At 44.5% G+C, this 21560-nt stretch overlaps 11 protein-coding genes and 1 long non-coding RNA gene across 12 annotated transcripts; 7 read left to right on the top strand and 5 right to left on the bottom strand.

Annotated features, from left to right (window-relative positions):
- Nucleotides 1-26: 26 nt before the first annotated feature.
- alpha-PheRS (phenylalanine--tRNA ligase alpha subunit) lies at nt 27-1714 on the bottom strand. Its single transcript, XM_064699684.1, has one exon. It carries the CDS (start codon nt 1623-1625, stop codon nt 132-134), a length of 1494 nt encoding a protein of 497 aa, XP_064555754.1. The 5' UTR covers nt 1626-1714; the 3' UTR covers nt 27-131.
- On the top strand, nt 1652-2791 carry LOC135440555 (zinc finger protein 675-like). The gene has a single exon (XM_064699801.1). It carries the CDS (start codon nt 1652-1654, stop codon nt 2789-2791), a length of 1140 nt encoding a protein of 379 aa, XP_064555871.1.
- A 594-nt stretch (nt 2792-3385) lies between these two features.
- On the top strand, nt 3386-5124 carry LOC135440490 (gastrula zinc finger protein XlCGF26.1). The gene has a single exon (XM_064699687.1). It carries the CDS (start codon nt 3494-3496, stop codon nt 4913-4915), a length of 1422 nt encoding a protein of 473 aa, XP_064555757.1. The 5' UTR covers nt 3386-3493; the 3' UTR covers nt 4916-5124.
- Nucleotides 5125-5229: 105 nt separating this feature from the next.
- Nucleotides 5230-6110, top strand: LOC135440746 (zinc finger protein 32-like). Its single transcript, XM_064700084.1, has 2 exons — nt 5230-5410; nt 5469-6110. The coding sequence occupies exons 1-2, from the start codon at nt 5333-5335 to the stop codon at nt 5988-5990; spliced, it is 600 nt and encodes a 199-aa protein (XP_064556154.1). The 5' UTR covers nt 5230-5332; the 3' UTR covers nt 5991-6110.
- On the top strand, nt 6061-7959 carry LOC135440743 (zinc finger protein ZFP2). The gene is made up of 2 exons (XM_064700080.1): nt 6061-6725; nt 6783-7959. Exons 1-2 carry the CDS (start codon nt 6147-6149, stop codon nt 7524-7526), a joined length of 1323 nt encoding a protein of 440 aa, XP_064556150.1. The 5' UTR covers nt 6061-6146; the 3' UTR covers nt 7527-7959.
- On the bottom strand, nt 7950-9411 carry Gbeta5 (guanine nucleotide-binding protein subunit beta-5). Its single transcript, XM_064700081.1, has one exon. It carries the CDS (start codon nt 9301-9303, stop codon nt 8233-8235), a length of 1071 nt encoding a protein of 356 aa, XP_064556151.1. The 5' UTR covers nt 9304-9411; the 3' UTR covers nt 7950-8232.
- A 253-nt stretch (nt 9412-9664) lies between these two features.
- LOC135440740 (zinc finger protein 721) lies at nt 9665-11432 on the top strand. The gene has a single exon (XM_064700078.1). It carries the CDS (start codon nt 9795-9797, stop codon nt 11337-11339), a length of 1545 nt encoding a protein of 514 aa, XP_064556148.1. The 5' UTR covers nt 9665-9794; the 3' UTR covers nt 11340-11432.
- A 1587-nt stretch (nt 11433-13019) lies between these two features.
- On the bottom strand, nt 13020-15629 carry Traf6 (TNF-receptor-associated factor 6). Its single transcript, XM_064700079.1, has one exon. The coding sequence runs from the start codon at nt 15336-15338 to the stop codon at nt 13878-13880; it is 1461 nt and encodes a 486-aa protein (XP_064556149.1). The 5' UTR covers nt 15339-15629; the 3' UTR covers nt 13020-13877.
- Nucleotides 15630-15765: 136 nt separating this feature from the next.
- Nucleotides 15766-17363, top strand: GIIIspla2 (Phospholipase A2 group III). Its single transcript, XM_064700083.1, has 2 exons — nt 15766-16609; nt 16672-17363. Exon 1 carries the CDS (start codon nt 15920-15922, stop codon nt 16595-16597), a length of 678 nt encoding a protein of 225 aa, XP_064556153.1. The 5' UTR covers nt 15766-15919; the 3' UTR covers nt 16598-16609; nt 16672-17363.
- Nucleotides 17345-18042, bottom strand: LOC135440747 (uncharacterized). Its single transcript, XR_010438352.1, has 2 exons — nt 17812-18042; nt 17345-17751 (listed from the first exon to the last, which is right to left on the bottom strand). It is a non-coding gene; the product is annotated as an uncharacterized LOC135440747 (long non-coding RNA).
- A 328-nt stretch (nt 18043-18370) lies between these two features.
- Nucleotides 18371-19210, top strand: LOC135440554 (uncharacterized). The gene has a single exon (XM_064699800.1). It carries the CDS (start codon nt 18371-18373, stop codon nt 19208-19210), a length of 840 nt encoding a protein of 279 aa, XP_064555870.1.
- Nucleotides 19211-19359: 149 nt separating this feature from the next.
- Nucleotides 19360-20518, bottom strand: LOC135440651 (E3 ubiquitin-protein ligase MARCHF5). The gene has a single exon (XM_064699936.1). It carries the CDS (start codon nt 20357-20359, stop codon nt 19436-19438), a length of 924 nt encoding a protein of 307 aa, XP_064556006.1. The 5' UTR covers nt 20360-20518; the 3' UTR covers nt 19360-19435.
- Nucleotides 20519-21560: the final 1042 nt, after the last annotated feature.

Raw genomic sequence — 21560 nt, 5'->3', positions numbered from 1 at the left:
CTAGCCAGTAATGTTACTTCTCCGAATATCGGTGTTGCAAAACAGTGTTGGTTTATTGTTTACAAACGCGCGAACTTGTTACTGTTCAAATATGAATTTTAAAAATTATGATTTAAATAGCAAATGCAACACTACACGTGATCCAATCGGCAAATGGGCCCTTCTTCAACCATTTTGAGGTCAACCTTGGGTCCAACCAGATCCCGAATATTGTTGATGCCATACTTAATCATCGTAGGTCGTTCCAGCGACAAACCCCATGCGATAACATTCACATTTTCAGGCAATCCCATTGGCAGCAGCATTTCCGGCCGGAAGACGCCAGAGTTGCCCACTTCAATCCACTTGGCCAGGCCAGGATGATAGCAGAAAATCTCCATGCTGGGCTCCGTGTACGGATTGTATGCCGGCTTGAACTCCAGCTGAGTAATACCCAATTTTCGGAAGAACTCATATAGTGTTCCAATCAGATCACCGAGTGTTAAGCCAACATCAGCAATAACCCCCTCAACTTGATGGAATTCGGCCAAATGGGTCGCATCCAGCGTCTCGTTGCGGAACACCTTGTCTATGCTAAAGTACTTTGCTGGCTTGAAACCACCCTCCTGGTTCGCCAGTTTGAATAGCATGCGTGCGCTCACAGCAGTTGTGTGGGTGCGCAGCAGATTCTTTTGCGCTTCGGAGAGCTTCCAATCATAGCCGTAACCCAACGAGCCGTAGCCACCTTTTGAGTGTACGGTCTTCACCCGCTGCAAGTACTCCTGGGGAAACTTGTGGCTCTGCGCCGGATGGTTGATGAAGAATGTATCGTGCGCATCACGTGCTGGATGCTGTTGTGGCTGAAATAGTGCATCGAAGTTCCAGAACGATGATTCCACGTAGTTGTTGGTAGGCATTTCTGAGAAGCCCATCTCAAGGAAGATCTGGCGGAACTCAGTGCGCACCTTGAGCAGCGGATGCAAATGACCCCGCGTCGGTGTCGCGCCCAGTGCATCAAAGTTGTATGCCTTGAATTTCAGCTGCTGCCACAAGCCGCTAGTCAGCATATCCATTGTCAGGTCCGTTTCCAGTTTAGTGAGCGTTGTGGAGAACTCTGGCCCCTTGCTCAGTACAAAGCTCTTTGTGGTTGTCTCCTGCAATAGCTTGCGTTTCTTGTAATCAGTCACGTCCTTGGCAGATAGTTGCGCCCTGCCACTGTCCACCAGCAACAGCTGCTCTTTTACATTGTCGACAATGTGGTCGACCTTGCGCCGAATCAGCGGCGGATTCACACTCTTGTCCAACAGTATCCAGCCTTGCGACATAGCCTTGCTAAAGCCCACTTTGGCATTGGCTCCGCCGGCTGCCATCAGCGCTGCTTGAGGAATGCCCTCCGCCGGTACCAAACCATAGACGATAGCTTCGTGGCTGCCATTCTCGACCACGGATCGGCCCTCGTCGGTAAGTCCCAGACTCTTCTGCGTGGCTGTCTCTGCGTTAACCAAATCGCCATGTGCCTGAATGCTCTTTAAAGCACCGACAACTTTCTGGTGGTCAACACTGAATTGCGTGGCAAGTTCTACTGTATCAACTTTGTCGACGGACTCCAAATGCTGTAGGATGCGCTCGGTAAGATCGGGATGCATGTTCAATTATATTTGGTTTAACGATAATGAAGACGTACACGAATTTGCAAATGCAGTCTAACAATTACAAATCGCGTGTTGCTATTGTCGATAAAAACAAGTATTGGAAGGCCGGTGGAAATTTCAATTCGATATATTGCACGAGGGAGATTAGTGTTGGTAACTACAATTTGGTGATGGTCGAAGAAATAAACATTAACAGGAAATGTGCCGAAATACTTTGCGACGAATCGGTAGAGTCAAAATTCCTAATAATATGCATTTGTGGAATATCTATCGTGGACTACGATGCATTCCGGCGGCACTTCTGCAATGAGCATTTGCAGGCACAGATCCGCGCCGGAAAAGGTGATTTGCTAATAGACGAACTTACTCATGAAGCTAGCCCCTCCACGAGTGCTTCCGATTGCCTAGATGAGCCCGTGCTTCTAATGCCATCGATCTCAGTGTCAGTGACAACAATAACAGAAAGTCGATTAGATGCACTTACCATAGCCACTGACAATGTCGACTCCAAATATAGCGCAGCTTGTGATGCCCCACATGTGGAGAAGCAACCGGAGCACCGTCAATATAAGCAACACAATAAGTCTAACATATGCACATATTGTGGACGCACCTTTCGACGGCGCTATTTGCTTGACACTCATTTAAATATCCACACTGGCAGCAAGCCCCATCAGTGCGAGAGGTGTGGCAAACAGTTTCGCGCGATCTGCACGCTCACGCGGCATTTGCGCACCCATGAGCAACGCCAGGCGCTGCAATGCCAGCATTGCGAGAAGCTATTCACCCACCGCAGTGCACTACTTAGCCACGAGTTGCGTCACACCCAAGTGCGTCGCTGGGCCTGCACTATCTGCAACAAGTGCTTCTACACCCGCAACCAAATGGATACCCATAGACGCAAGCTACATGCGAATCTCAGTGTAGAGATAGCCGATTCCACGGATAATGCTGTCATCAGCTCGGCGCATTTGCCTTTTGCCTGCGAGCTGTGCAGCAACACTTACCGCAGTGCCTCCACGCTAAGCACCCACAAGTTGAAGAAACACTACCGCTTGGCCAAATACGGCTGTGAGAAGTGTGATAAAAAGTTCATAAATGATAATCATTTGCGGCAGCACCAGCTAATACATGTTAAGCCCGAAGTTCTAATAAACTAATGTATGTATGTATACATGTCTATGTAGTTTCTTTTGTCAAGAATTTGCGTTAGCAAGTGGCTGAGAGAGGTGTTATATTCCACTTCGTTTTATTTTTTTTTTACTTTGGATATGTTTTTGGATTTTATTGTCTCGTTTCATATTTTCCTGTTCTTCGATTTATATTTGATGCATATTTTTTTCAATTTCACAGCATGACCATGGTTTTCCATTCAGGTATAATAATTCAAAAGTGTTCTGGAAATTGGTAGTTATATAGTCCTTTGACTTTATTCTTAAGAAGGTTTCATAGACACGCTGTTAAAACCTTAAACATAACTGAATCATCAAAAAATCTCTAAACTTAAGTTAGAATATATATTCTTATTCTATTATAAGAACACCGCGTATCGTATAAATAAAATCAAACTGATCAGGTCATATAAAAATCTAAATTTTTTGTAGATACATCCAGATAATTGACTCTGGATTGCAATCCAATTGGCGCCAGTCAATTGGTTTTCTTTTAGTGTGACCTGCTGCGTCCGATAGGAATACAGTGCTGCAAAATGCCAAAACTAATCATCTGTTTAGCCAGTCAGTGAGAATTGAATAGCAAACACGATTTGTTTGCGTTGCTTTGCGCAGCTTGTTGCAGCCAAAAACGATTTAAAAACATACAAATGTGTAGTAGTTAGCAAAGATATAAATAACATTATTAAAATGCTGAAGGCACTTAAGCCGGACACATTTGCCGGAATTGCCAATGCCAAGTGCGGCGAGGTATACTTCCAAAGTTTGAACAGCTATCGCATTGACTGTGCGTTTTGTGACATGAAGAGCTTTGTGTTTGCCGACTTTCTGCTTCACATACAGAACGAGCACTTCGAGAACGGTCTGCTCAAAACGGAGGCGCTACTGCCAAAACAGGAGGAGATGGATGGATTCTCCCCGCACTTGCACTCGCAGGCGACAATCCAAGTAAATCCGTTTTCCTGGTATGAACTAGCCAATGATGATGATTTGAACGGCAGCAGTGGGAAAGATTTTCTAGACGAAACAAAACAACTGCTGGACGACGACGAAGATGATGATGACGTGGAAGATCCCGTTGGCTTAACCAGCAGCATCATGAAGTGGGACAGTAACCCCATCAGCAGAACAGAGCAATTGCGGCAAATACGTGACCACAAAGTGGACTTCGATGAGGACGTTGAGTCCGACGTAGAAAACACGGATGCCATTAGTCAGGATGGCACACTCAGAGCCAAAAAAGAGCAGCTGGCCTGCACACATTGCAATAAGACGTATCAAAGCAAAAAGTCGCTGGAGCGCCACATTGAGCGACAGCACAATTATTTGGATTCCGATGTTGTTATTTCGGATGTCGATGATGATGACGTCGACGTGGATTATGCGCCGCCAAAGGTGCATGCGTCTAAGCCGTCCACCAAATACAAATGCGAGCACTGCGACAAAGTCTACCATGGCAAATATACATTACGCCAGCACGTGAAGCGGGATCATGATATTAACCTAACCGAGGCGTTTGTCTGCCTGGAGTGCAATGCGCAGCTACCGCGACTTCGCCTGCTGGACGAGCATGTGGTAAAGGTGCATGGCGGAGCGCCCTGTGTTATTTGCAGCCGACGCTACAAGACACGCCACGAGCTAAAACGCCATCAGCTGAAGCATACGAATGAGCGCAATGTGCCATGCAGCCATCCGGGCTGTGATAAACGCTTTTTCACAACGCGCCACATGCGCAACCACAGCAAGGTGCATTCGGAGCAGAAAAACTTTGTCTGCGAGAGCTGTGGCTACAGCTGCCGCAACAAGGAGACGCTGCGCGTCCATTTACGCAGTCACACGGGTGAGCGTCCGTTTGGCTGTAAGGTGTGCGACAAGCGTTTCCCATCTCACTCGGGTCTGCGCGAGCACATGGCCATGCACTCGACGGAACGGCCACACGTATGCAAAGTGTGCGGCGCCACGTTTTCCCGACAGAAAGGGCTTTATCATCACAAGTTCCTGCACACAGCGACAAAGCAGTTTGTGTGCAAGCTGTGCGGCAATGCCTATGCACAGGCAGCGGGACTGGCCGGGCACATGCGAAAGCATCGCAATGACGAGCTTAATGGCTAATATCGGTAATCTGTTTAGTACGCTGCAATTATGTGCTAAATCATATCTTCCACTATTGTTCTATTCTATGTGTAATTTGTTGTTTTTATATTTAAGAACTCAGGCATAGGTTAGGCAGAATCATCTTTTTGTATATGTATGTATGCATCATATACAGAATACATAATTAGTCTAAGCTATTAAATTCTTATCAGCTCGTTTTTCATAAATTCCGTTCTACTTTTTTAATGGCCGAAATTCAAATTTACCAATCGATAAAATTCTATCGGTTTTATAATCGATCGATTTTCTGTTGCAGTCAGAGCATCGAAATATTTTAATTGTGTTGATGGTGTGCTAAGTGATAGGGGAAGGGAGCGGTTAGATGTCTTGTAATTTAATTTTAGCTGCTTTTGACAACAATTAATCGAGCCACAAATGCCAAACCGCGCGATTAACCTAATGCCAACGATTAAATTTAGCATACACTGCGTGAGAATGGCCGGCGAGGCTTTGGTAAGTGCATCGTGGATACGCAATTTTTTTACTTCACTGTTTCGAATTTATATCAAAGGAAAATTTCAAGTCAATTTCAAAACAGAAGCATAGCTCAAAGTCTGCAAATCCACAACAGAAACAGTGGAATCAGACCAAGAACATTGGCACCGAAAAGGACGTGCTGCGTCATATGTGTGAGCATTGCGGTTATAGAACTCGCATACGCGGAAATTTGAAAGTGCACAAACGTCGTCATACTGGGGAGAAGCCCTTCCGCTGTAACCAATGCGATGCTTCCTTCGTGGCGCGATACCAATTGACCACACACAATGAACGCCATATGGACGCACATGAGCGGCGGAGTCGCTACATGTGCAAGGATTGCAATGTAGGATTTCTCAGTGCGCGAGCTCTTTATCATCACAAGCCGCTGCATGCTGAAAATAAGCAGTATAAGTGTGCATTGTGTGACAAGTCCTTTGCACAGGCAGCTGGTTATGCGCAGCACAAACGTTGGCATCGCCAGCGTTCTGAGCGAGCAACTGCCACAACCAACTTAAAATTACCAGTTGCAATCAAAACAAATTATTCAAATTAGCGCGCTAACATGTTTGCCAGCACTGGCGTTGTTTCGATAATATTGTTATTGTTATCAAAATTGTGCTATCGAGACATTGTTTTGGTATTCGCCTGCCACTTATAACTTGTTTATATTTATTTGTATGGCAATTATTGAAATAAAACCATCCGCAGCATGTTAAAGCAGTGTCTTATCAATGTGGACTTCTCGCGACTGCATGCAAATCAGCAGCTGCGCCCAAAATGCGGCGAGATATTTTACGAAAGCGACAACGAGTACTGCAGCTTCCAGTTGGTTTGTTGCCTGTGCGAAATGAAACACTTTGCCTTTGACGATTTCTCAATGCACATACGCAATGTGCATTTCGACAGCCATGGAAAGCCGCGTACACATGCGGCCACCGCGATGGCGAATGCAGACACCATTGATGTCCAGCAGCACCTCCAGCTGATAAATTCAACACCAAGGCCATTGCCAGAATTACGCGCCAGCGAATGCAGCGAAGTTTTATCAGATAATGGATCAGATGATGATGATGACGTCGCTAAAGCAGTGACCATTAAACCATTGCGTGTCTGTGCCTTCAATGAGGTCAAATTGGAGCCAGCGTCGATTGAAGCCAACGAAACTGCTGAATGCGAAGACAGTTCCCATAGTACAGACGAACTGGACACAGCCACAGAAGATGCTCATGGCTTTAGCGATGGCGATGACGATGCTGATAGCGAAATGGAAATGCAGTCTGTTTTTAAGGTGAGCTCTGTTCAAATTGTCTAGTCCTGCTTATATTATTTGGCTTTTACGTCGCAGAAAGAACGGCAACCCAAGGAGTATAAATGCAAATACTGTGCTGGCAAATACACAACGCTGAAATACCTAAACATACACCTTAAAATGAGCCATCCGCATCCGAAGGGCTTTAAGTGCAATGATTGTGATGCCGCCTTTGACGTGGATCGAGCCTTGGAAACGCATCGTCGCAAGGTGCATACAGAGTTTACATGCAACCTGTGCAACAAGGTCTACAAAAGTTCGCGCACGCTTTTACGCCATGTCCAAGGCCACTCGGGTCTGCGAAAGTACAAATGCGAGCACGAGAGCTGCGGCAAATCCTTTGTCAGCCAGCACAATCTCACCTCGCATCGGCGCGTGCACAGCACGGAACGGAATTACATCTGCGAGCTGTGCGGCTATCGTTCGCGCTACCGCGATGCACTAATTGTTCATCGACGCACGCATACCGGCGAGAAACCATTCAAGTGCCAGACATGCGAGCGGTGTTTTGCTTCCAAGTCGCTGCTCAATGAGCACCAAGCTATGCACTCAACGGAGCGACCATACAAGTGCGATAAATGCGAGGCCGCATTTTCGCGCCCCAAAGCACTCTACCACCACAAGCATCTGCATTTGGGCATTAAAAAGTTTAAGTGCAAAATCTGCGGCAATGCTTATGCCCAGGCAGCTGGTCTCTCGGCGCATATGCGCGGCCACAAAGCTCAGGCCGTCAGTGGCATTGTCGATGGTGGATCAGCGATGTTGTGTCCTCCCTATTAGTATCCGGAGCAGCCTGGGCTAGCTGTACAGCATTTTGGAATGTTACCGACCAGCACAAACTGTTTAGAGCCTAAAACTTAGTTATCATGTTAATTATCATTATATTTAGTCCAACAGCAAGCAGTTGGGCGATAATTAAAACAAAATCAAGTCTGGAAATATCTCTCGGTAGGTAAACCCTGCAGGGGTATTACAATTTTTGTATAAAATGTGCAACACACTTAACAAGGTATCTTTTACCTTATAAAGTATTATTTTTTATAAGTAACAATAGATAATAGCCATGTCCATTTGTCATTTCTGTGCGAACTGGTTGAGGAAGTCTAAAAGACATCATCAAGCACTCCAACGTTTACCATTCATTCTTTTTCTGTTAAACTGAAGTTTTTTAGTTAACCCTAATAGTTAATAAACAAATTTGGATTCGCTTTAACATTTATTTCGAACAGGAACTTAGAACTAGGCGCATAATATGTTTACATAGAAATTCACGAGCTTTTTCTTTGGTTTGGTTGCGCGCATTTGCCTTTCATAATACTTAAAGTATATAGTATATAGCGTAACACTTGTAATATTACACAAAAAAAAAAAACACGAAATGTTTACATACATTTTGAAAGCAGCGGGAGCAGTCGTAGGAGCGTGCTCAACAGGTTCAATTTACATATATGTACATACATATAATATACTATGCATGTCTGAGAGTTTAGGCCCACACACGTATAGTGTAGTCCCAGCTGCCTGTCGATAGCGCAGTGCCATCGGGCGAGACTTGAACGCAGGAGACCTTATTCTCATGGCCATACAGAAGGCAGACGCGCTCCGATTTCAGCGTGTCCCACAGGTTGACAGTATAGTCATTGTAACCTGCAAAGAGCAGACGCCCGCTGACCGAAAAGTCCACCGAGTTGACGCCAAAAATAATGCTCTCCTTGGCAAAGACCGCAACCTCGCGATCCGCGCGCATATCGTACAGGCGGCAGCTGCTGTCGTCGGAGCCGGTTGCAATGGCATCGCCGCATGGATGGAATTTAACACTATTCACATCCGATTGGTGGCCCTCAAAGGACTGCACCACATGACCGGAGCGCATGTCCCAAATGAACGCCATGCGATCGCAGCTACCAGAGACAAAGGTATTGCCCGTCTCATTTGGCGCCAAATCGATAGCCATAACATCGCCGGAGTGACCATGAAAACTTTGCAACAATTGCCCAGATTCTACATCCCACAGCGCGCATGTTGAATCCCCGCTACCGGTGAGTATTTGCTGATCAGAGTTAGGATAGATGCAGCATGACATATAGCTGGTATGTGTGCCAACGGTCCGTTTCTTAGCGGCCATTTCCTCATCCGAGGTAATCGGATATACGGTTACTTTATTGTCCAGTCCACCGCAGGCTACGTAATTACCAGATGGTGCATAGGCGCATGCCATTATCCAAGTTGTGGGCATTGTAACAGCGTGCTCTTTGTTTGTGGTAAACGCATCCCAAATAATAAGGCGTCCATCCTGAGATGATGAGATAATATGTCGTTTATCAGGACTCCAGTCGGTGCAAAGCACCTTGGCCTGGTGACCTTTTAGCACCTTGCGGGGCTTTATGTTCACGAAAGCAATCTGCTCCAGCCTTTCCGCAATGTTCGAGAGATTGACATCGTTCAGCTTTTGGCGCTCCTCTTCCAACTTTGTTTTCAAATTTTCCGCCTCCTTCAGCAAGCTTGCCATCTTCTCATTTGCATTGGCATTGCTGGCTGAAGCGGCGCTGTCCGACATTTTGACAATTGATTTTTATGTTTATGTCCTGCTTGTGCCGTAAAGTTCAATGCAAAAGCGGGGGCGAAAAATCAATACAGTGGCTGCAGTAAGAAAAAAAGTGTATACCCGAATACACAACGGGCGGTTGCTGCCAGTGTGTGAAATGCATGTTGTTTTGAACGTTGTATACAACACTGAACGTATACTATCGATTTAAATGGAATAAACCAACTATTGTATTAAGGTAATAAATGTTAATATAGTTGATATTAAATTATAAGCTATGGGAGACATTAATGAAGGCTGGAGCATTAATGTTAACTTCAATGTTTTAAAAGTACAAAAAACACACATCGATAGCTAAGTAGAATATAATAATCGAAAGGGTCATCGATTTACAGCTGTGAGGTGTTTGGTGCGACGGCGGCTTCAATTTGGAGCTTTATGCGACTCCAAAGTTAAATGGGCCCAATTTTAAAGCAACTCTACTGCAATCAGTGTGCCACAGGATGATTAAATTGCAGCCTGATTTTGCTCGGCCGTATTTTAATTTTCGTTGCGGTGAGGTGCTTTGCGTTAGCCCCACAAACTACGATGTGTGCTGTGCGCTGTGTGGCCAGCGGGTGCCATATGCAGGATTTCCTCAGCACTTTCGCCGGATTCATCTGACGGAGATAGAAAAGGAGACTGAAGACTGCAAGTTGTTCACTGAACAGGCAGAAGAACAGCATCTGGATGCGCCGGTGGAGTTCGAGCCGTTAATCATTAAGTCCGAGGATGATCCAATTGCACATGACGAGCTTCATGAGTCTAATGAGCATATACATGTTGATTTGGCACAGATAGCTCTACTTGACCGGGAGCACGAGACTGACAAAGATGCAGATGTTACTGCTGCATTTGAAGATTTGGATGACACTAGCACAATTGAAGCCCGGCGCTGGCGACGGGAAGCAGCACTAAAGAATATAGTAGAGCTGCAAACGCAGACCTCAGAAAATGAAACAGTTATGAACGGACATCTAGATGCCCGCCTTGTAGTCAGTGAGGAGTCTGCTTCTGATAACAATGATGAGAAGGACAACACAAGGGACATGCTCTTTCAGTGTGATCAATGTGACCGCGCCTACAACACCAAGCGAAGTCTTCAGAGCCACAAGCGCGGCAAACACAATGTTCGCAAGCCAGCAAAACTTCACAGGATTGCAGGAGAGCCAACAAAAATAGCACCAGCTACAGCGGGCAACGTTCGCAGGGCAACACGGAAGGGCCCCGCCAAGATCTACAAATGCGATGAGATTGAGTGCAATCAGACTTTTCGTACGGAGCGCGATTTGCGTGGTCATCGATGGAAGCACACGGGCATATTCTGCGACATCTGTGGCAAGCCGTTCACTCAGTCCGGCAACATGATGCGCCATCGCCAGCGACACAGCGGCATCAAACCGTACAAATGCCAGGAGCCAGACTGCGGGGCAACCTTCTATACGCAAAAGGAGCTGACGTCGCACAACATTTGCCATACCGGTCGCATGCCCTGTATATGTGAGGTGTGCGGCCGTCCCTGTCGGGATCGCGGCGTACTCACTGCCCATATGCGGCGTCATACCGGCGAACGACCCGCTAAGTGTGAGGTATGTGGCAAGGCCTTCTATAGCTTTCACGACCTCAACGTTCACGCAGTCTCCCACACGAATCTGCGACCTTTCATTTGTGATGTCTGCGGCTCTACGTTTCAGCGTAAAAAAGCGCTTCGCGTTCACAAGATGCTGCACTCCGAGCAGCGAAAATATTCATGTCAGCTATGCGACAAAACGTTCGCTCAATCAGGCGGTCTTAATGCTCACATACGTACCCACGAGTCCGCCCGGGCCAGGGCGAGAGCAAATGCCAAAGCAACTACGAAGTCGACCGTGGAGCCAGCAACGCCAATCGAAGTCGAGGGCGTAAATACGAAGAAACTGCTGGAGGAGTCTGTCACAATTGAGCTGATCCAGGAGCAGCATGTAAAAGTTGTTGCCGTTGCGGCTGCGGGCAGCTGGCATGTAACATAGTTTTCCGCTGTGTATAGCATAATCACATTAACCTCAAGTGGGGCTTGCAATGTAAATATCAAATCGGAAATGCAAATGTATCATATAAATCTACCTTAAATATTTTTCTGAATATAATTGCCTATATAAAGAGAGGGAGACCGAGAGAGATAGAGAGATCCAGGATGTAATATATCAATAGCAGCAAATGATGCATGAAAGTACAAGATAGGTAGTAGGTAGCCACCCAAATAATCATGGCAGCGTTTGCTAAAGAGAAAACTCAAAAAGCCATTAAGAGTGTTCTAGTCGGCTGTGCCCGCCTGGGAGACACCCTGAACCCCGCGCTGAGCTACCCTGCCAAACATTCTAGCCTTCTTGTATGCACGCCGATTTATGAAAAGTTTCGCTGTGGCTGCGTTTTTTCACTTTAGTCCACACTATTGGAAATGTATTCTTCTTTAGCATCGGTGCTTATAGCATGAATGTAAACATGAATGTGAATACCAAAGCGCAAATAGTTTTTTTTTTTCAATTTTGGGGAAGAGGTTAGAGGTATTATAAAACTAAAGTACTTTTAATCTGTACATACTTTACTAGCGGGTATAACCCGGCCTTGCCCGTGGGACGTGTAAAATAAATGTTCTCAAAAAGCTTTGAAAATTATTTTGAAACTGATCGGACGGTAAACAAAAAACTTTCATGCAAACGTTTTTCACTAATTAACCACTGTTGTGGGTGGAATATTCCAAATCGTGAAAATAAGTTGAAAGCAAATCGGAAAAGACTTAAAACTTCATCAAAAAAATCTTTGAATCGCACTTTCCACCGAGGAAGCTTTGATTTTGCGAAAAATGTGAAACAAGCCTCAAATGATTTTTCATATAGACTCTTGGATATAAATGTGAGCGCGAAACGTCACCCACCAAATCTTTGACCCCATTACCACCCATTCTTTGAAAATGTGTTTGAAGCCGATCGCAAGTAAACAAAAAAGTTTCATACAAACGTTTTTCGCAATTTTTCGACACTTGCTGATGGAATTTACCGAAACCCCGTCTTAACGTGCACCTTCATCACCTAAGGTAACTATAGTGAAAATTTCAGCTTCCCAGCTCTTACGTTATGATCACAAATCTGTCAGTCAATCAGTCAGTCAGGACAAACAGTTTTATATAAAGAGATGAGAACCTACACAAGTAGCCCTTAAGAATAGTAATTTTTTTATTTGAATAATGCTAAATAATCATGTCTCCAATTTGACTGCCTATTGATATTATCTAAATGGTGCGAGAAATTGACAAACAAATGATTAACATTTTCTGCGTATAGTAGAAAAGAATATATATTTCAAATTTCAAGTCTCCAGCTTGTGTAAAAAAATATTTATACAAAAATGTTACATTCTTCTTGAATGTATAACTTTTATTTGTTTAATTTTTAGAACAACTTTTTTTTAATGGCAAACGTGCTACTTTACTGTTTTTCAACAGCTCTACCTATTTTCCAAAAATCGCATATATTTGCGATTACTAGAGCCAGGATACCAAATTTGAAGTCTCTATTTCGTTTAGTCTTCTGGTTAGAGGCGTTCATACAGATGGTTAGATCAACCGATCTGTATTTGTATTTTTAATGGGAACATGGTATCAAAATGAAGCGCTTTTACGTGTAGGTCTTTATATAAATAACCAATCCGTGTCGATACAAAAGTTTCCTTTATTATTTGTGTAGCCATCACTATTTTAGTACTACATTATTATTTGCTTATCTAAATGTATGCAATATATTGCCTGTGTGTATCTATTATGTATATAAATATTTATATTTGTAGTATCTATGCAGCCATGAATATTACTCCTTAGATGCCAAGATTAAAGGGTCACCTATGCAAAAATATAAATAATTAAACAACTTATAACATAATGGACGTTTTTGTGTTTGCAATTGATAAAATCAATGAGAATGACTGGAAGTGTTTTATAAACAGCATATGAAAATAACAAACTAAATTAAAAAAAAAAATCGTTAAACTAGTTAATTAAAAGTATAAACCACAATCAAAATAACTAATAAGACTGACTTAATAAAATATATAGACGGGTATTAGGGTAGGTGTAGCATGACTGGATACTGTTATTGATTACCATCTGAGGTCTTCTGCCAACATCTTCGACATTTTGTTGGTGTTAACTGGAATGTGGATACAAAATATGCAACTTGGGCAGGGTATTCTCAAGTTGCATGGAAGGTAACAGTTGCCCTCAATTGTTTAACAATAAAATGCGTGTAAATTTATACAAAAATTGGCTTGTTCAAATTGCTATTATATATGCATATATGCATTGTACATATATCAGTTGAGATAAAGTCGCTTCTAAACTACGGTATAAAAATTGCTTTGCTGTGATGTTTTGCCTTCCGTGTGACTAATATTCGTACAGGGTATAAGGTCTATATAAAATATATATATTGCGTCTATTGTGTATCTATGCATTTCTGTGCGTATTTTTGAATATTGAGCACATGCGATGTGGTTACTTGAGTTCAGGTTGAGATTCAGACAATGTTGATCTCAATCTTGATTAGCAGCCGATTGTCGGCACAAAAGCCCAATTGCATAATATTGGATATGTTGGCATACTCGAGAAATCCAAAACCGCGAGTGCTGATGGCCTCGCGCGGTTGATGGAAGGCGAGAATCTCTGGCTTTGTCATGATGGTGTCATGCTGGGAGAGGCTCGCATCGCCCGGATGCACCATGCACAGCTTGATCCGACCCTTGAATGGCCAATCCAAATGGAAATCGTTCTCCGACTGCATCAGATGCACGTGTAGACTAAGCACATGCGGCTTCCGCGGCTGTATGTTGAGACGAGCGCAGAACTTGTATCCATATGGTGATGTATAGCAATCGTGTGAATAAACTTGGTTATTCGCATTGGATCGCAGACGCTCGACCAGTGCGCTCAGCTGCTCTATGTGCCAGACGATGGTGCCGTTGCTATACCGGGCGTCGATAGGCTGCTGGCGCCGCAACTGCTTGTTGAGATTCTCGATGCGTGTCTCCTGCTCGCGTGTACGTTGCTCAAGCACAACGATGCGCTGGTACATGGACTGAACGATTTGCTCGTCAACTCCATTCGCATATTGTGGTGGTGGTGGCAGCTGGCCAGTCTTGTGGCCGTTCTCTAGGGAGCTAGAGCTGGGCTTCTGCGGCTGCCAAGTAGCAATGGCAGTTTGTTGAAATGCCTGCAACATGAGTTGCATGTGATGCGGCATATCTGTTTTGATATGCTCCTCCAGTTGATTGGTCTCCGGGCGACCAACAAAATCGCACTTAATGCTAGCAAAAGGGCACTTCTCCTCGAGCTGCTGCTGTTGCAGTTGCCGGCGATACGGGCAGCTGGGCAAATGCCGATGCAGCTCAATAGGCGAGGCAACAACGGCGCAGCCGTGCGGCGAGTTAGGGCACTTATGCTTGATTTGCTCAATTTCACGACGCGTATAGTTGTCGGGAAAGATATCCTGCTCCGCGGAGAGCTGCTTATTGTCAAGTGGGCAGCACTGGTTGTGATTTTCCAGCCAATCGCTGAGGCAGCTCTTGCAAAAGCGATGGCCGCATGACGTCAGCACGGGCTCATTCAGCCAGTCTATGCAAATGGCGCATTCATACCGCGAGTCCGGATAGTCTGTGTCGCCATCGTGTTCCCCCGATGTGTCAGAGGCAGCATAGTTCCGATTAAGCGCCAAGGTCCGGGGCGGTGTCATTGCTGTTGCGCCACCAGCTGCATTCGTTGGCATTGTGGGCGTGGTATTACTGCTACCAGCAATGCGCGTCCCATTGCTGTTACTGTTACTGTTATGTTGGTGGTGATGATGATGATAGTGCTGCTGCTGCTGTTGTTGTTGTTGTTGCTGCTGCTCGTCCAGTTCTGTGTGCTGCTGCTGCTGCTGGTGCAGCTTCAATTGTTTTTGATCCTGTTGAGTTCGCTGCATTTCATTAAAACGTACATGCATGCGCCGTACTCAAGCTAGCCCCAAATTGTTTCAAAATTAAATTTAGTTGACTACCACAAAAATATTGATGCTGCTGGCCAGTGTTGTCAACTGCTAAACACTATAACAGCTGAGTAATGAGTTGTTTCCATTTGTTTCCATACATCAATTCGCATTTACAACGCGAAAAGCGCAATGTTCCACTTCCACCGCAATTTATCAGCGCATTTTTATTAAATAGACAGTGAATGTGAGTTTAGCGACCTGTGCACAATAAATACTCGAATTCGCATTCTCGAAAATGCGAGACTTTTGCTTTATAGTACTAGCAGCGAGCTTTTGCGTAAGTTTCGCTACACTGGATTCTAAACACCTGTTCCATTGCACAGCACTGTTCGGAGAAAGATAAGCTATTCACCTGCGCGTACCCTTAACACGAATCGTAATCGCCAGTCGAGCTGCAACGTGCGAGCACATAAAACGCCAGCGTCTCGCAGTCGAAACGACACTTGAGTAGGAAGCGTGCCGCAGCGCGAAACCTTAAAAGAGAATACGTTATAGCATTGAATGAAAACCAATTGACTGACAGACAAATTGACAGAATGGCACCAAAATTCGCACTAAAATGCAATTACATTTATTTGCTGTGTCTAATTGTGTTCGCCTGGCAGCTGTGCGCGGCTAAGCAGCTGCCGTTGCCTGCCAATGTCGCTGCCGCTGCAAGTGCAGCAACAACAACAGCAAAAACAACACCAACACGAATAAGCAGCAGCAGCAGCGCCCAGCAACTACGTCACGAATCGTACGATATTGATGACGACAATATTGCAGACGCACACATGGCCCCCTCGCGCAGACGTCGCCAAGTGTCCGATTGGTTCATAGCGCCCAATACGCGCTGGTGCGGGCGCGGTAACTTGGCCAATGGCACATATAATCATTTGGGAGGTGCATCGCTGGCTGACAAATGCTGTCGGAAGCATGACCACTGCAAGATTTACATACCGGCCATGTCTAATCGTTACGAACTCTTCAATTATCGCCCGTATACGCTGTCGCATTGCAGCTGCGATCGACGTTTCCGCACCTGCCTCAAAATGGCCAGTGACGAGGATGCCAATACCATTGGCAAGCTTTTCTTCAATATGGTGCAAACTCAGTGCTTTGTCCTTAAAACGGAAAAAGTGTGCCAGCAGCGAGGCAAAGGCATCGACTCGGACAAATGCCTCAGAGAGGTGGTCAGCCACAAGGCCTACCTCAAAAATAATAAGAAGTTTTAAATTCCGCATCAGGTAAATTCTCAAATATTGCTTTGTGTCTATTGAAAGCAACAATCTTTGTTATTTCCTTACAGTTAATGCGAAAGTAAATAGCATGTATGTATGTATGTAAAACGCAGCCAAAAACCCAAAGCCTGTTTTTTGCGTTGCATTTCGAATTATCTGCCAAATGCACCCTGTTCGCATTGAAGTTGCGCACTTTCCAGCTTAAACAAGAAAGAGCAAAATACATCTAATTTGCCATTAAGTTTGAAACCTATTGGTAAATTAATCTGAAAGCACAGATGGGCGAAACAACTTAAGCATTGCTAAACTTTAATCTCGTACTTACAGACAACTTATTACTAAACTATACTCTACTATACCAATACACAGTTTTATGTATTAAGTCGTCTACTTCATATATATACTACATACATACATATATATTTCGAGTGCTATTATAGTGCGTAATAGCCAATACAAATATATAACTTTTACGTATTCGTAGTTTAAGCATACGAACATAGGCTGCCTGTAAAACAAAGTTTTAAATAGTTTGTAGCTAACATAGTTGATCTAGCAGTTAGTATGCATATGCCTAGTTAAAAAATATAACAAAATTGTTCTCCCAACGTCCCTAAGTTATTAAGCGTTGTGGCATATACTATGTAACAACTCAGTTGCCTTGATTTTAATTATGCTTTACGTTTAGTCTAGTATTTTTTAGTGTTTAAAATTTTACAAAAACAATAAAAACGAAAGTGATTATTAAATTCAACAAAAATGTTTCTTTAATCAAAAAAAGTAAAGCTTTGGAATTTTGTACTTTACTCTCGACCATGTTATCAGGTCTCGAAGGTACTATGTGCATGCAAATGTATGTACACATATGTGTGACATATTAATTGATGTGTCTTGTCTCTGTGTTCCGTCACATTGACGTAGTTATTGCTGATGACCCTTTGACAGCGACCCGTAATGACAGAACGCATTTCTCTGTTTGTTTTGTTAAATCCGATTTTATGTTATTGCTTAGACGAAGATGCGTCATGGGGAAAACTTTCCAGTTTTGCAAAACATCCTCAACCGTCATGGCAACCTTTGAGCCTGGTCACTTGTTAAATGCTTTTGATGAGGGAACGCCGATCGACTGATCGATAACTCAGTCGGTCCTGCGCCAGAGATATTTGCACAGTTACAAATTCAAATTCATGTTAAGTGCAAGCATTTACCGTAGGGTGTGAGTGTGTGTGTGTGTGTGTGCAAAAGTGGGCGTATCTGTTGTTGCTTACATTCCAGATAGTTGCTGTTATTGCATTGACCCGCCCTATACGATTGTGTCTACTTGTAAATACACGTTTTGATGATAACCAACACTTGTTGTATGTAATCTGAGAGATTGGTGACGTTAAATTTTGTTATTGCTAATTTTAATTTCTATTAATAAATATGCTTGCTGTAACAAGTCAATTTTACTACTTATATTATTTAATACATTTGGGTGGTTAATAGTAAACAAAGCAGCCTTTTATTATGCTAATTTTGATTGGACTTTAATTTATGTATATTGTTCGAACAGAGCCCTTTAAGAACAAAATTGCAATTGTTATAGATTATGGAACTGCAACATGAGGGGCGCAACAGCGCTGACGTTCTCGTTGGCCACGGTACTCCGAGAAACAAAGGTGGATCTAGGGTACTATATGCCAGATTTAAGTTGCCCTTAGCCATATAACCTAACCGTTGACCCAATTAAACTTGCCACTAGCAATTTAACGCTGCGCGCGGACAATGAGCTTGTGCACAAAGGCCAATACTAAAGCATTCAAAGCTCATGGACGATTAGACGGGTGTCCTGGAGCGCCAGGCCTGTGTGCGGGCGTCGCCTCGCCCTGCTGCAGCCAAATGCTGGAAAGGTTGAGTTGCACCGAACGGTTCAAACTCTTGGCCGAAACAGGCGCCGGCTACATACACCTGATGCACTGGGTTCTCGTTTGGCTGGCATATCCGGATCTGCGCCGGGTCTGCGGTCAACGTCTGCGCCGGCTATGTAGAAAACTGCATTTGCCACGACCGTTTCGTTTTCCCTCACAGGTGCTGAGGGTTAGCTATAAGGACGAGCAGAGCTCTGTATGTAAAGCTCAGCAATCGTTATGCCTATCTCGGATGTCCGCTGCACATGCTCTATTGACTGCTAATCATGCGAGACTTGCCCAGTCCGATGCGGCTCTACGAACAGCGAGAGGCAGCGGTGGCAGAGTGCACAGTCACGCCATGCGCCATGGCTGGACGAATTCACGCTTTGGCCGGTCACCACGCTGTCTTATAATCTGTGAGTTATTGGAGCATGAGCAGACACAATTGCAGGACCAGACGCCGGCCGAGTTTGTTATTCTCGACCCGTCCTGTTTGCGTGTGCGCTATTTAGTGCTCTTTACTGAAAACAAATCAATCAAAGTGAATCGGTACTTTCCCAACCTAGCTAGCTGCACAGAAAGCAGCGGCAGCGGCAGCGCTAGCTCCGGCAGTGGAGCAGGAACTGGGAGCGGCCGTGGGTTCTTCCGAATAGCCCGTTGGCTTATGAAGCGCGCCTTGCAGTTGGTTCAGTTTAAGCCTTCAGTGTACTATTAATTCAAGCTCCACTTTGGTATCATAGTCAAACTTTAGTTTTGTGATTTAAATTAAAAATTGAAAACAATAACGCTCGTCTTGGCCAAACGCTCGCTAGTTGTCGATTGATTGGATTGGAGAGGATACAAAAGGGGAGCACTCTGGAGAACTTTGTTCCGTTGAAAATACAAATTTTATTTGAAACATATCAAACTTAACATCAAATGCGAAGGTTTCCCGGCGCAACTAGATGGATCTGCCGCTGCGATTCACATTTTCCGGTGTATAGTCGAGTACACTACGGTAACGTCGGCGGTAATACTGGCATTGTCGTAAATAGACACAGATCAGACCCTTGATGGCCTCAAAGGTGACGGCACCCATCACTATGCCCAGCAATTTGCTGTTTATATTGCCATATAGAGTCTGTCCAATGAGCACGGCAAAGGTGGGTAGACTAAGGGCCGTGCAGAAGCGGCAGGTGGCCCGCTCAATATTCTCGGCGTTTAGGGCACCACCTTGCAGCATATCGTCGGCATCTACCGGTTCCTGCCTATCAAAATAGTCATCACTTAGTGGGGCGCCGGGTAGTGGCTCGCCGTACTCATCAAAGTGTTCCGGCGGCAGAGATTGCCGTTGACGACGGCGCAGCCAGCGGACCATCCAATTATCCCAATCGAAGCGGCGCAGCAGCAACAGTGCGGCTGGAACCGATGGCAGCACAATCATTAGCAATGTGGGATCTTCCTTCATCAGTTGAATGCTTGTCTCGTAGCCAGCTACTTGGTGCAGTGTGAGCGCTCCGTAGGAGAGTGTCGCTATGTACACAACGGTCGCCAGCATGCCCATCAATATGCTTGGACAAAGGAGTCCATAGGTCTTCTCCACCCGCTCCAGCAGTGCATCAAATCGGCAGACCGGTGGCATTACAATTATGTATTCGGTGTGGCACTGGGGACAGGTGACCGGAACGTCCGGATTGATCTGCTGCTTTTCGTCAATCCAGCGACTTAGGCAAGCCTCGTGCACCCACTTATTGGTGCCGCGACAGCGGCACGGTTGCAGCCAGTCGTGTCGCAGGCTCTCCTCATCTGTGTTCAAGCAGATCCAACACATGCGCTCATCATGGGCACTGTCCTGGTCGCCTATCACGCGGCGCGCCCGCAACATGACTTAACTGGGTGATTGGGATTATTTTTGAGGCTTACCAATAATTTTGAAACGCAACACAATCTAAATTTGGTTGTCACTCTGAGGAGCGCTGAAAAGTCAGAGTTTTTCTGGAGCGATTTGCCTTTAATTTTTACAAAGTATACAAGTTATTGTATTTACTAGACTTCAAAAAACGTTCGAAGTTACGGTCATAGCAAAGCAACTACAGATGTTCCGGTATAGCGAGATAAGCCAGGACTCGCCCTGTACAAGCCTAAAGACTTTAACCAATACAACGGCAATAATTAGGAACTGGACCCTTCACTAGGTTTCCAATAAAAATAACTCGCAGCTATACACCCATACAAATTAGTAGAGAATACCGCCTTGGAAAGTTCTTTGTAAAGTATTTTTCCAGCGCTTCGGTTCACTAGGAACCCTATGGAATGCCAATCCTAGCTTATCAACTCCCAAAACTTTTTGACTGTATCGTTTTGCCTGAAGTTATTTGAGGCCAAATATGTCTCTATCTATAAGACACAGTCCAGACTAACTTAACCATCCGATCGGCTTCTAGCTCGTTTTCGAAGATGATGACAACCCATTTACGACTTGTTTTACACTTTTCGCAAAATCCACCCTTATGGGATGAGAAAAGGACTTGATCCTTCTCAAATATAGCTTGAGACGAGGAGTTGAAAGTTGATTTTAAAATTAATGTCTAAAATTGAAATCAAGAAAGTTGAACCGGGCAAGGCAGGGAAGTACCAGTTGGTTTAGTATATGTGCGCATTGCCAACATTACGTCAATAGCCCCAGACAAACAAGCGGAAGATCTGCGGCTCCCGCGTCAATCAATTGATTGATGTGTTTACTTGTTATACTCACAAGGAAAAGAAAACCATAACAAATTGCGTGACCCTGGTGACAGTTTTCTTTAAAACCCAATTGTTAATGCTCTAAAATATTTCTCTGCGAGATCAACAATGATTCCAGTTTGTACTTAGTTTGTTAATTGCGCTGCAACGGGGACAATAGGGCTGTTCCATGTGCTGGTACCAATATATGTTAACATACATATAATATACATATATATTTACAGATATCTACACATTTATACACATATAGGCCGGAGAGCTATGTCGCTGTACCGGAACATCGAGATTGGGATCAACTATATCAAATGGCTAAAAAGGGTATTTTAGTCTTGTGCAAATAT

This window comes from Drosophila montana, unplaced genomic scaffold, assembly GCF_035044405.1.
Source record: "Drosophila montana isolate Dmon_TW-CO22-7 unplaced genomic scaffold, ASM3504440v1 contig_1624_1, whole genome shotgun sequence".
Classification (NCBI taxonomy): Eukaryota; Metazoa; Arthropoda; class Insecta; order Diptera; family Drosophilidae; genus Drosophila; species Drosophila montana.
The sequence above is the reverse complement of the archived record's forward strand: the minus strand, read 5'-3'. Positions and strand labels throughout refer to the sequence as shown.